The 14,278-nt window shown below is 38.6% G+C and overlaps 1 protein-coding gene across 1 annotated transcript; it reads left to right on the forward strand.

Moving 5' to 3' along the window:
* Positions 1-235: 235 nt before the first annotated feature.
* Positions 236-11,477, forward strand: RPUSD2 (RNA pseudouridine synthase domain containing 2). The gene is made up of 3 exons (XM_051977089.1): positions 236-923; positions 4,430-4,726; positions 5,917-11,477. The coding sequence occupies exons 1-3, from the start codon at positions 330-332 to the stop codon at positions 6,640-6,642; spliced, it is 1,617 nt and encodes a 538-aa protein (XP_051833049.1). The 5' UTR covers positions 236-329; the 3' UTR covers positions 6,643-11,477.
* The last annotated feature ends 2,801 nt before the right edge of the window (positions 11,478-14,278 follow it).

Genomic DNA, 14,278 nt, shown 5'->3' on the forward strand with positions numbered 1-14,278 from the left:
GACTTAATTATATTAACATGATTTAAAAAAAATAAAAAGGTATCAAAAAGTTGTATAAGTAAACTCCTGGGGGGAAAGCTTCCAATGCATTATCACCTTGCTGTCCCCAGATATCATACCTGATGCTTAACACTAGGGCGCCAGGTACTAAAGACTTCCAAGGACTCTCCTTAGTTGATGGGCGTTGCTCTTTACGTCTCTGCGCCTGCGACAACTTTCTTCGCGGCCTCCGCATTCGGCTGTAGTGATTGGCTGGTGCGTTTTTTGCGTCATCTCTTTACGCCGCTAGAGAGCTGGCGTCCCCCACGTGGGCGAGCGGTCGCTGGGGTATGTGGCTGAGAGCTTCCGTGTTTCCTGCCTCGTTTGCCACAGTTCTCCCTGCACTGCAGAGATTCGTCTTTGCCGGGCTCCCAAGCAGCTTCCACGGTTGCAGGTTGATGATGGCAAGCGGTGGGTACGAGGTCCCTGATCAGAAGGACAGAGACCCTGGGTGTCCGGTCGAGCTGCAGGAGCAGGAACTTAAGGGCGGCATTGAGCTCTGTGGAGAGCAGCAGCCACCAGCCCGGGAGGAACAGGCGCCAGTTCCGGCCTTGGCTCCAACTTCGGGCGGGCGGAAGAAGCGGCGAGGCCAGGGCGGGGAGCGCTTCGTGCCACCGCCTAAGAAGCGGCGGGCCGGGGTCAGCTTCGGTGACCAGCACTTTGCTGAGACCAGCTATTACTTCGAGGGCGGGCTGCGCAAAGTGCGGCCTTATTACTTCGACTTCCAGACCTACTGCAAGGGCCGCTGGGTGGGCCGAAGCTTGCTCCACGTTTACAGTACCGAGTTTCGAGCCCACCCCCTCTCGTATTACGAGGCTGCCGCCAAGGCCGGCCGCCTGCGCCTCAACGAGCAGCCAGTGCGAAACCTCGACGTTATTCTTAAGGTGGGGCCCCTGGGAGATGAGGGGGAGATGTCCAGGAGCAACACAAACGGCTCCCCCTCAAAATCTTCCCATAGCTCCAGCGTGTGATCTCCGCATCGAGCTTGCTGGTGGTTCCAGGGAGGTAGAATGCTCAGGAAGACCTGAATTCAAATCCGGCTTCAGACACTTAACTAGCAGTGTGCCTCCCTAACATAAGTTCCCTAATCGCCCAACTTTTCTCATCTTTACAATGAAGACAGTAATAGCACCAAACTCCCAGAGTGGTGATTGTGAGGATAAAATGAGACAATATTTGCAAAACGCTATATAGGTCCTAGCTATTATTATTACTTCTTTTTCTCCATATATACTTGTCCTGTTTCAATGGGAACGTTAGATGGCAAGCTCCTTTAAGAATAGTGGCCCTGCCTTCTTGTTAATTAGCTGAAGCAATTTGTCAGCTTAATTGGGTTAGGGAAATAGATTAATTGAAGTACTTAGCTTGACTACTTGGACAATATTGTTCCTTAACATGGATTTCACATACTCCCATTCCCCATTCCCCCTACACACACACACACACAAAGAACAGATCTAGACAGATTAGTACTGTTTTCCTGTTCTTATTTACCACCAAATCCTAGCATCATGCTGGTAGCCAAAAATAACCTTTTCATGAGTTTTTAAGAGATCCATTTTTCTGACCTTCCTGTATTATTTCACACTGTTGAACATCCACTCCTTGACACTGTAATCATTTGATTTTTACAATACTAGTATCTCTTAGCACTATTATTCCCATTTTTAAAGGTTTTTTTTGTCCACTCTTCCCTAAGAGTAGATGGGTATACTCCATTCTATGCCCCCAGGATCTCCTTTTTCTTCCCTGGAATTTTTTCCCCTCTTGACAGCCTCATTCCATTGACATTCCATTACAACCTCTGTATAAGAGAACCCTAAATCTGTGTTCACAGATGACCTCCAATTCTTGCTAAGCATTACTTCAGTCTCCTAACACTTTAAATGTTTTACCCCCAAATGAAGGCTTACCTTCGCAGATCTGCCAACACTTTTTTATATATATATATATATATATATATATATATATATATATATATAATATATATATATATATATATATATATATTATATATATCTTCTATCCTTACCTTAAACTTGTTCTTCCTCTCAATCTCCATTTCTGTTATTAGTATACCCATCACATCAGTCATCTTAAACACTTCCTTTTTCAACTAATACATCTTATTAATGATCAGATTATATAGAATTTATCACTAGCATCTATCCTTTCCTTTCTGCTCCTACCTTATTAGCACCCTAGGAGTTTAATGGATTCCTCCATTCTCTCCTTTACATCAATACCAAAGTAATTTTCCTAATATGCAGGACTGATCCGACTTAAAAGCTTTTAGTAGCTCCCCAATATCTACAGGATAAGATATGAACTTTTTCCTGGCATAATAGGTTTTCGAGATCTGCCAACAATCTACCTTTCCAGTTTTATTTTTTCATTAGTTCTCTTTCATGTGTATTGTACTATTAGCTACTTTCCTTCTCTCTGTACATCTGTATACAACGTCCTTATGTCTGAAATGGCTTCTCATATCTTCCTTTTCTTCTTTCATGGACCATTTCAGATGCTGCCACTTCTAAGAAGTCTTCCCTGATATCTCCAACTTCTCTGCTCTCTTACGTACTTGTTACTGCTAACTTTTACTATAAATTTTCGTATGTATCTCCTCACTCTAACTAGGTTGTAAATTCCTTAAGAGTAAGAATTATTTTTTCCTATTCTTGTCTTTGAAACACCTAGATGTTTGAGGCTGCACACACCTAATTTCCTGGCTGCCCCACTACACATCTAACACGAGGGATGTGTGACTTACTGATCCCCATTTAAAAAAAAATTTTTTAAATTATTATAGCTTTTTATTTACAAGATATATGCATGGGTAATTTTTTAGCATTGACAACTGCAAAACCTTTTGTTCCAATTTTTCCCCTAATTCTCCCCACCTCCTCCCCCAGATGGCAGGTTCACCAATACATGTTAAATATGTTAAACTATATGTTAAATACACTATGTATATATGTCCATACAGTAATTTTGCTGTACAAAAAGAATCGGACTTTGAAATAGTATACAATTAACCTGTAAAGAAAATCAAAAATACAGGCAGACAAAAATAGAGGGATTGGGATTTCTATGTAGTGCTTCTTACTTATTTCCCAGAATTCTTTAGCTGGGTGTAGCTGGTTCAATTCATTACTGCTCTATTGGAACTGATTTGGTTTATCTCATTATTGAAGAGGGCCACATCCATCAGAATCCTGATCCCCATTTATAATGGATATCTTTCTACCTCTTTATTTCTTTCCTTGCTATAAAGACCCTCACTGGAGGTGAGGAAAGAAAAATCTTCAAACTAGACAAATCAACATATTAGTCATGCCTTATGTTCCACCAAGATGAATATAAACTGAGAATTGAAATTCTATATCTGAATTTTGTTTATGTCTCTGGCACCAATCACTGTTCTCTGAACACTATAATCTTAATTAGTATTTGGGCAGCTAGGTGGCACAGTAGATAGAGCACCAAGCCTAAAGTTAGGAAGATCTGAATTCAAATGCAGCTTTATCACTTCACCCTGTTTGCTCCTCATCTATAAAAATTACTTAGAGAAGGAAGTGGTAAAGCACTCCAGTATCTTTGCCAATAAAATCCCAATTGAGTCAGGAAGAGTCAAACATGAATAAAATGACTAAAGAACAACAAATAAATGTTTGTTGAGTGAATAGTTTAAAGAATTTCATTTGAGATTGAACTGTGATTAGTTGGAGTTTTTGCTTATAATTTCAGAGGTCTTAGGATGAAGAGGTGATAGATAATATGCTATTGGTTGGAATGAGACTTACATTTTAAGACATCAATCAATCTCACCTTTATGAATATATTCTTCATGCTAGGCCCTGTGATAGATGCTAGGAATACAAAGACAAAATTTGAAATGGTCTTTGACCTCAAAGAGCTTACATTCTATTAGGAGAATGTGAGATTCAGTTAGAGTGTAAGATGTGCTTGAATTTCCATTTTTGATTTCTAGAAAAGGAGAGATGAAAGGGCAAGAAACCATTGGAAAATGAGTAATATATTAAAAAAATTAAAAGAGCAACAACAAGGCATTAAAAAAACAAAAAAAGACCTCTTGAGAACTGGTATGGCATAATAGGAAAAATTCTGAATTTGGGATTGAGAAGACCCAGGTCCAAATCCTTATAGCTCAGATACTTGACCTTGACTTTAACTAAATCCCTTAATGTTTAGGCTCATCTGTAAAATGAAAAGCTTGGACTCCAAGCCTTCTAATGTCATTCTGACTCTTAATTCTACTTATGATCCTTTTCCTGAATGGTAGTAACTGTTTTTATGTGCCTAACCCTCTGTTCCTTTTCCACATGGAGTGGGTGCAGGTTTGACACAGCTGTTTGTATCTCTCTGGCAGGATAATGATTTCCTGCGGAACACTGTCCACCGGCATGAGCCCCCTGTGACAGCAGAGCCTATTCGTCTGCTAGCTGAGGATGATGAAGTCGTAGTGGTAGACAAGCCCTCCTCCATGCCTGTTCACCCTTGTGGTCGCTTCCGCCATAACACTGTCATCTTCATCCTGGGCAAGGAGCACCAGCTTAAGGAACTGCATCCACTACATAGGCTAGACCGCCTCACCTCAGGGGTGCTCATGTTTGCCAAGACAGCTTCTGTCTCTGAGCGGATCCACGAGCAAGTTAGAGATCGGCAGGTAAAGCAAAGTGGGGAGCAAAACCGTTTTCACTTGTGCTCTTTTCAAAGGCCAAGTGCAGATTGAGTCCACAGATGCTTAGTGTTAGGAAGGGAATCATTGAATTATAAATTTGGAAGGGCTTCCCAAATCATCTGATAAATCTGAACTTTGTAGAGTATTTTCAGAGGGTTCAGGGATAGAGATCATAGGTTCATAAAGATTTAGAGTTGGAAGAGATCTAAGAGGAGTTTAGTGAATTGCCCAACATCACACAGTGAGAAATAGCAGATTGCATAAATTTGGTAGCCTGATCATCTGAATTGAATACTATTTAATTATAATGACCAAATTTAGCCCTAGAAAAAAAAGATGAGAAAATATACCTCTCCCCTTCTTTGCAAAGAAGGAAGACTGTGGGTTTGAAACATTGTAAATACTATAGTTTGACGGTTGCTAAATTTGGTTTTTTCTTCATTACAGAGTAACAAAGAACTGTTACAAATATTTTGTTAGGCAAGAGGAAGGGGTATATTTTTAAATAAAAAGAATCTAAAAATAAGATAGCAATAAAATTAATAATTTTTCTTTTTTAAATTCTTTTTTTTAAATTTTAAAATTTTAAATTTTAAATTAAAACTTCACACAGTTTCACCTGTGAAGTCATATAAAACATATCCATATAAACCATGTTGTAAAAGAAAAAAAAAATCAAGAGAAACAAGTATGCTTCATTCTGCACTTATATTTCATCATTTTTCCTTTTTAGGTAGATGGCATTTTTCATTACAAGTCCCTCAGAATTGTCTTGGATAATTGTCTTATCAGAATAGCTCAAAAAAATATTTTTTAAAAAATGTTAAGGCATCTGGCACAGAATAGGTTCTTAATAACTTTGTGATTATTGGATAATTGATTTATTAGAGTTCTTTGCTAGGGCTAAGTCACCTCAAAAGGAATGGGTAAATTAAAATAGATAAAATAAAAATAAAAAATGTTAAGGTACAGAGGGGTATGTGGGGATGGTACTGATATTTAAGAGAGATGGCCTATAAAAGTAATAGGGAAACTTGAACACAGAAAAGCTTTGTGGAAGTGGTTAGAATCTAGGAACTTTTGAATCCGAATATGGGAGAAGTGGACTCAGAATACTTGAGGGTGGCAGTCTAAGAGCTGGAACCTTTTTGCTGACTTTGTGTTCTCTTCTGTAGCTGGAGAAAGAATATGTGTGCCGTGTGGAAGGAGAATTCCCTGCTGAAGCAGTCATCTGCAAGGAACCCATCTTGGTGGTATCCTATAAGGTGGGGCTGTGCCGTGTAGATCCACAGGGCAAGCCCTGTGAAACTGTATTCCAGAGGCTGAGTTACAATGGTCAGAGTAGTGTAGTCCATTGCCGGCCTCTTACTGGCCGTACCCATCAAATCCGGGTACACTTGCAGTTCCTGGGCCACCCTATCATCAATGACCCCATCTATAACACAGCAGCTTGGGGCCCTGCCCGGGGCCGAGGTGGCCATGTCCCAAAGACAGATGATGAGCTGCTACAAGATCTGTTGGAGGAACACCGGGCCAAACAAAGCCTAGATGTTCTAGATCTCTTTGAAGGGGACCTACCCCCAGGTCTTAAGGCCCCTGCAGACCCATTTTTTAAGCAGGACTTTAAAGAGCCATCTACAACCACAAGAGGACCAGAGGAACCAAACCAAACAACTTCCCTTGATTTAGACACAGCAGAACTGACTCCTGGGGAGACAGCTGGGTCAGGGCTTAAGGATAAAAAGATGGACCCTCTCTGTGAAGAATGCCGTTTGGTGAGACAGGACCCCTTGCCTCAAGAGCTAGTGATGTACCTTCATGCTCTACGCTATAAAGGGCCTGGCTTTGAGTACTCTTCACCCATGCCTGCCTGGGCACAGGATGACTGGAAGGAAGACTGATGGATTATGGTTCCTGAATTGCCTTCTGCAGACCACCATCCCTCACAGAGTTGCTATGGCTGACCCTCTTTTAATGAGGGAAAATGGATGTCCTCTGTTGGCACACAAGGGTTAGAAAAAAAGAATCTTGGGGTTTGAAAAAGTTTGTTCAGCAAAGGGAAAATTATATACCTCATTTGCCATCCTACCTCCAGCCAGAGTTTTGGCATCTTTTAATTTCTAAAATGTTCCTTCTCAATGTCTCTTTTTTAAGAGTTGTTTTCTGAGCTTTTGCATGCTGCTTCTGCTTAGTCCCATACCCTGTGGCTGTACTTGGATCCCTTCAGCCTTTCTTGCTGTGCAAGCAGAGGCTTTTTCCCTCCTGCGGAAAGTTTTTGCCCCTTTCCCTGTGATTGGGTTTCTGTTTCTCTAGGTATATATGTAGTAAAACACCTAGGTTTATGAAATATCATTTTAGTCAGGTAGGAAATATTTTTTAAATGCATGTTGTTTTTTACATCATGATCCCTTCCCAATCTGTCCCCCACACTCCAACAAAAAACTCTTAAATAATATGCAAGTGACAGATGATATAACAGTGCCCAGGCCCCATACTTTCCACCAAGAGGAAATATCCCAACCAGGGTCATCAGGAACCAATATTGATCATTGTATTTGATCTAAGTTCTTTTGTTTATAGTAATATAACCATTGTAAGTCTCCTGATTCTACTTTGTACTGTTATCAGTTCATACAGCAGTTCCTATAAGCTTTGAATTCTTCATCATTCTTTATGGTTACAATAATATTCCACATATATCACAATTCATCTGTTCCCTGATCATTAGGCCTCTACTTTTGTTTTCAGTTTTTTGGCTCTGTAAATATTTTGGTTTGCATAGGACCTAAGTATGCTCCCAGTAATGGAATCATGTGATCCAAGGGTATGTAATCATGTGACAAAAACTAGAAAGATCAATGGCTTGAGAGTTAAAGCATCCAAGTTCAAAATCCTTCTCTATTCATAAGATCTTGGACTAGTCATTTAACCCTTATTGGGCCTTCATTTTTCCATCTGTAAAAAACAGAAGTATATTGAATGTACCCTAAATTCCCTCTTTAACTCTAAATCTATGATACCCTGATTTTTCTCACAGAATCCCAAACTGATTTTCAGAATGGTTATACTAATTCACTGCTGCATCAACAGTGGATTATTGGAACTCTGTTCACAGCCTCTCCCACACTGCCTAGTTGGCTGTAAGTATTGAATGTTATTTCTGTGGGTAGGATTCTCTGTGTGTCTTCTCCTCCCAGATTGATTTTAAGAAATTAGGCCATTCTTTATCTCATTTCTTCTTACCTATCCTTAATCACTGAATGGGCATTGGTTCATACAAACTGAGACTTGGGAAAGATGTTATTTTAAAAAGGCCAAGGTTTTCTACTATGTCTACGGCCATCTTCAGTTGTCCTGATCTACATCTGGCCACTAGACCCAGATGGCTCTGGAGGAGAGAGTAAAGTTGGAAGTCTTTGCACTGCCCTTCCTCACTTAAATCCAGTTCACCTGCATGTCCTTCCTTTAGCCATGGTCCTCTTCCAGAATAAAGGACAAACAACTATAGTTAATGTGGGTATGAAAAGAATGATGTTTTTGTCCCAGGGAGAGAGGCATTTATATGTAAATTAGATGTGTATGAGAACTATCACAGGGTGGGAAGGGCAGAACTATTAAAGTGAGGTGAGTATTGTCTGAGTATCAGCATTTATTTGATACCTTAAGAGTCCTAATTTTCATCAACTGTGGACCATCCTCCAATAATGCAGATTACCACTACTATGTGACTTGAGACACCAATAGTGAGTTGCATTACCAAAAAAAAAAAAAAAAAAAAAAAATCATCCTGGTGCTCAGCCTTTTGAATGATGAGCATTTATTAAGTGGCTAGTAAACAACTATATACATATTAGTTGCCAGAGCTTATACTTTCTTAGGATAGCTTTTGGGAACCCAGGATTACCTAAGCACCACAATGAAACATTCAATTAAAATTCAGCTAGTACTAAGAGACTGCCATTATCCTAGCTCAATCTCTTAACATTTGTAGCATAGACCAGAGGTGGTCAGGTTACATGCAGCTCACAACATTCCCAAGTACAGATTAAAATACAATTAGATTTTTAACAAAATTTAAATTCAATAAAACAGATAATATCCATATGTGGATGTCTAAGTCAATATGTAACCTACAGGATTTAGTGGCTATTATTATTTGAGTTTGATATTAGTGTCTTGAACTATTAATTAGACTATTTGGTTTCTCTGCTTCCACCCTCTTCTTCTCTAGTCTATCCAAAATGATCTCTACAATATAGATTTGACTAGGTCATTTCCTTACTCAAGAGTCTTTCCTGACCTTTAGCATAAAATGCAAACAGTCTTGGCATTTAAATCCCTCCAAGATCTGGCTCTGACCCACATTTTGAGCTTTATATCACATTACTTCCCTTCATGCAGTATGCTCCAGCCAAATTGCAAGGCCAGCTGTTGCCTAAACCCTTTCTCCTGCCCACTTATATTTTCCTAACCCACTCCTTATGGCTAGAACTCAGTCATTTCTGCCTCAGAATCCTTATTTTCAAGACCTAGCTTTAGTGCTAGTTACCCTGGAAAGCCATTGTGGTCTTGTGATTTTGAAAGCATTATACAAGATGACAAAATAGTCATGTAAATAACAGCATATATATGTAAAGATAACATATACTATAATTTTTTGGGGGAAGGGCAGTAATCCATGAAGACAGTTTACCCATGCTAAGTCTTGAAGGAAGTTAGATTCTAAAAGATGGTAGTTAGGCGAGTGAATTCCAAGCACGGAAGACAATTCACACAAAGAACAGTAGGAGATGGAAATATCATGTTTTAGAACATTAAGTTTAATGTGGAACCTAGTGAGTGAAAAGGAATGTGAAGTTTGAAAAGTTAGCCAAAAGTCAGATTGTGAGATGGTTCAGTATGTGAAAGTAAGGAATTTCCATTTCTTCCTAGAATCTGGGAAATCACAAGCAGTAATAGGGTCAGGCTTGTGCTTTACAAAGATTGGTAGTTGTGAGGAAATTTAATTTGCAGAGAAAAAATTGGAAACAAATAGTTCGGTGTGGAAAACCAGAGTCTCCGGGCCTAATTCTTTCTCCCCTCTAATCTATTCCCATGTAGCTCCCAAAATGATTTTCCTAAAGTAAAGGTCCAACCATATCACCTCCCCAGTCAATAAACTCCAGTGGCTTCCTGATGTCCCTTGGGTCGAATACAAACTGGTTGATATTCAGAACCCTTCTTTACCTAGCCCCCTTTTAAGTTTCCTGTCTTATACCTTAGCGCCCAACCTATACTCCAGTACAGCCATCAGCCATTTCATAAACAAAGATACTTCATCTTTCACCTTGAGGCATTCTCTCTGGAATTCTCTTTCTCTGCTCTATTGACCTCCTTGACTTCCTTTTAAATCCCAACTAAAACCTACCTTCTACTGAAAGACTTTTGCAACTCTTCTAGTACTCTATGTTATCTCCTATTTATCCTGTATATAGATTGCTTTGTCTATACATATATATTTTAGGTTGTTTCCCCTATTATATTGTAAATTATTTGAAGGGCAGAACTGCTTTTTGCTTCTTTTTGTATCCTCAACACTTTAGCACAATGCCTGTCACACAGTAGGCACTTTAAAAAATATTGTTAAATAGCTATGGTAGACTTGGCTTTTCTCAGCAATTGAGTGATCCAAGACAATTCCAATAAACTTTGGATGGAAAATGCCATACACATTCAGAGAGAAAATTATGGAGACTGAATGCAGATCAAAGAATACTGTTTTCACTTTTTTTTCCTTATTTTTTTTTCCTTTCTGATGATTTTTTCTTTTGTTCTCATTTTTCTCCCAACCCAACTCATGGAAATGGGTAAAAAATGAATGTATATTATAGCCTAAAAGAATTTTTAAAATATTGATTGATTGATTGAGGCCTTTGTAATAATCCAAATGAGGTGTCAAGAGCCTAAAACAGATGGAAGTTGGGTGACTAGAGAGAACAGGTACAGATAACCTTGAAGAATAGGATCGACACATCTTGAAAGCTGGTTGTAGGGGTACACTGGGATGAGTGACAAAGATAAGGAAAAGGGAAAGTGTAGAGTTGAAAATGACTCCAAGTTTCCTGGGTGACAGAAAAATAAGTGCACTAAATACTAAACTTCCCATTGATCCCCAATTTCCTGGGGCTCTCTTCAAAATTATATATTTACTTTCCTTAAAATTTTGTATTTATCTGTATATCTTTCCTGTCCTGCTTTACAACATAAGCTTGATGTCAGGAAATGTTGTTTTTCTTTATAGATATCTAAAAATATATTAAGCAGTTGAAAGGCTCAGTAAATGGAATGCTGGGGTTGGACTCAGGAAGACCTGAGTTCAGGTCTTCAGCCTCAGATCCAGCCTCAGATACTTACAAGCTGTGTGACCCTGGAAAAGTCATGTAACCTCTGTTTACCTTAATCCACTGGAAAAAGAAGTGGCAAACCACTCTACTATATTTGCCTAGAAAATCTCATGGACAGCATTGGTGTGTTATGTCCATGGGGTTCCAAAGAGTTAGACTTAACTGAACGATAACAACAAAGTATACAATTGTATTTGGTATCCAATTGGATTGGCATCTGTTAAGTACTTGCTGGGTGCTAGCACAAAACTTTGTGCTGGGTTGCAAAATAAAAATGAGTTCCTGACTCAAAGGAGCTTAATTCAACTGAAAGGACATATCTGTATGACCTCATTAAAGTATCTGAGATTCAATTTCTTCATCTGTCAAATGAGAGGTTTGGACTTGATATATTCTGAGGTTCCTTCTGACTCTCAATCCAGTTATACAAATATAGAAATAGAATCATGGAATTTAGAGCTAGGAGGGACCTTGAAGATCATTTTGTAAAAATCGCCACATTAATTTACAGATATAGAAACTGAGGCCCAGGGAGGTACATGGTTATTTGAGGAGGGGATCCTGACAGCTAATAGTTCAGTACAATCTTCCTTGGGAGCTGGTACATAAGCCAAATCCTGAAGGAAGCCAGACTGAAGTGCAGGGAAGGACCTTAGCAAAGATGCTGAGGGAGAGATAAGACTGTTGAGTTCCAAGAATAAGAAGAAGGCCTGTCTAGTTCCAGTGGGAAATACATGGAGGGACATAAATGTGGAATAAGACTGGCATGGTAAACAAGCTATATCATGATGGGCTTTAAATGCCAACCTGAAGAGTTTATATTTTCCTCTCAGAGGGACTGAGGAGATTTAGTAAGAGATGGATTCATCCCCATTTGTACTTTAGAAACATATTTGATAGCTGGGTCAAAGATGATTTCTGAGCAGGGCTTCTTAGATTTTTCATTCATGACCCCTTTTGAGAAATTTTTATGCAACCCTTAGTATATAGGTATATAAAACAGGTATGCAAATCAAACATTTTAATGATAATAAACCATAACTTCACAAACACTACATTCAGTTACATGATCCCATATGGGGTCATGACCCATAATTTAAGAAATTTTGAATTAGAAAGAGGGAGATGCTGAAAGCCAGCTAACCAGAAAGTTATTCTGATAATGCAAGATTGAGATGATGAGATCCTGGATTAGAGATGGTAGCCATGTGAGTAGAGAGAAAGTGAGAGAGACAAGATATATTTTGGAGGTAGAACTGGAAGAGCTTGGCAACTGATTGTACATAAGGGATGAGATGGAGTGAAGGTATCAAAGAATCATGGAATATGGGGCAAGCAGTGTAAGTGATAGCACCTGAGTGAAACGTTGAAGAAAGAGGCAGCTAGGTGGCGCAGTGAATAGAGCACCAACCCTAGAGTCAGGAGGACCTGAAGTTTGAAGAAAGCATCAAATTCTACAAAGTAGAGGCTAGGAAAGTAGGAATGTTTGAGGAGAGGGTGCTTTCAACTAGCAACATTAGGGATTCCTGTTCTGGGGATGCAGATTTCTTTTAAACACCAAATAACACGTGCATTCTATATTCAAAGTAGGATAGAGAAAGGATTTGATATGAAACCAACAATCTTTCAAGGATTATTTGCTTTTCCTTATAAATATAAAATGGCTTCAATGTAGCAAGCAGAACCAGGAAAATAATATATATAGCAACAAAAAGATTGTGTGATGATCAACTATGATAGACTCAGTTCTCAGCAATTCGGTGATCTAAGGCAATCCTAATACACTTAGGATGGAAAACACCATCTGCATCCCGAGAGAGACCTTTGGAAACTGGATTATTGCACACTGTTTTCGCCTTTTTTCCTTTTTTTTTTTTTTTTTTTTTTTTTTTTTACTGTCATGCTTTTTTCTTTTGTCCTGATTTTTCTCTTCCAAGATGACTCATGGAAATATGTAAAAAATAAATGTACATGTATAACCTAAAAAATAAAAATTAAAACAAAAAATAGCTTCAACATGTATCTTGAGGCTGTCATTGTCTCATTGTCTCCTTCTGTAATGGCTATCTCCTTTTTACTAAGTATTTGGACCTTGAGAGTTGTGTATACAATGAGTCCAAGTACAAAAACAGCCATGAACCAAAGACATACCCCCAAATCTACTATTTTATAGGATGATAAATAAATGATGTCCATAGGACCCCAGCCCTTTAACTTAACTATTAAATCCTATATTCTCTATTTTACTTTTGGCTTACATTATCTCTATTTTCTTCCTAATTCAATTCATCATGCATTTATTAAGTGATTACTCTGCTCAGTACCATGGTAGATTTAAGACAAAAAACAATAAAAGAAACCATTCCTATCCTCAAGAAGTTTACACTGTTCTGTTTCATCCTCCTGTCAAGCATTATTAGTAGTCCAAAAGGGGTTGAGCATCTTATCAGAATAAGTGTTAAAGGCAACCTTGAGTTTGCCATCTTGAGACAGAGGCACATATACTTAACAAGAACCAAAGAATGTTAGAGCTAAAAAACACCTTTGAGACTATTGAGTAAAATCTCACCAACCACATCTCTATTTTGCAATTGAGAAATTGAGACCTACAGAGAGAGTGACTCCTAAGATCAAACAGTTGATCAGAGAAAATGGTTGGTTTAGTTGCACTCAAATTTCTTGAATCAAGGCCTACCTGCCCTGGAATCTTTTTCTGTTCTCAAGAAAGATCTAAATAAACATGAGTTACCTTTGGTTCTAAAGATCACAAGGAATCCCGTTGACCGTTGTGTAAATATTTAGGAGATCTTGGGATGAATTGGATTTAATCTCAGTTGCAGGGGAGAGAACTGATTTTTTTTTCAGTCCTCATTTCCTTTGATGTCACTGCAACTTTTGATTTGACATAAATGGATGCAAATTAAGCAAATGTAAAGCCTTCCAATTGGCTTCAGAAGTACAATATTGGGAAGGCATGTTTCAATGACAAAAAAAAAATTGGATTTTATGTGGCCCAGTGCATAATGGATAAGTAACTAGCTGTGTGACTCTAGGTAAATCACTTAACCTTTATCTCAGTTTTCTCAATCATAAAATGGGATAATGTCTTTTCTCTGTGTTGTTGTAGGACTCAAGTATTATATTTGTAAAGGGC

The sequence above is a fragment of the Antechinus flavipes genome, chromosome 2, assembly GCF_016432865.1.
Source record: "Antechinus flavipes isolate AdamAnt ecotype Samford, QLD, Australia chromosome 2, AdamAnt_v2, whole genome shotgun sequence".
Classification (NCBI taxonomy): Eukaryota; Metazoa; Chordata; class Mammalia; order Dasyuromorphia; family Dasyuridae; genus Antechinus; species Antechinus flavipes.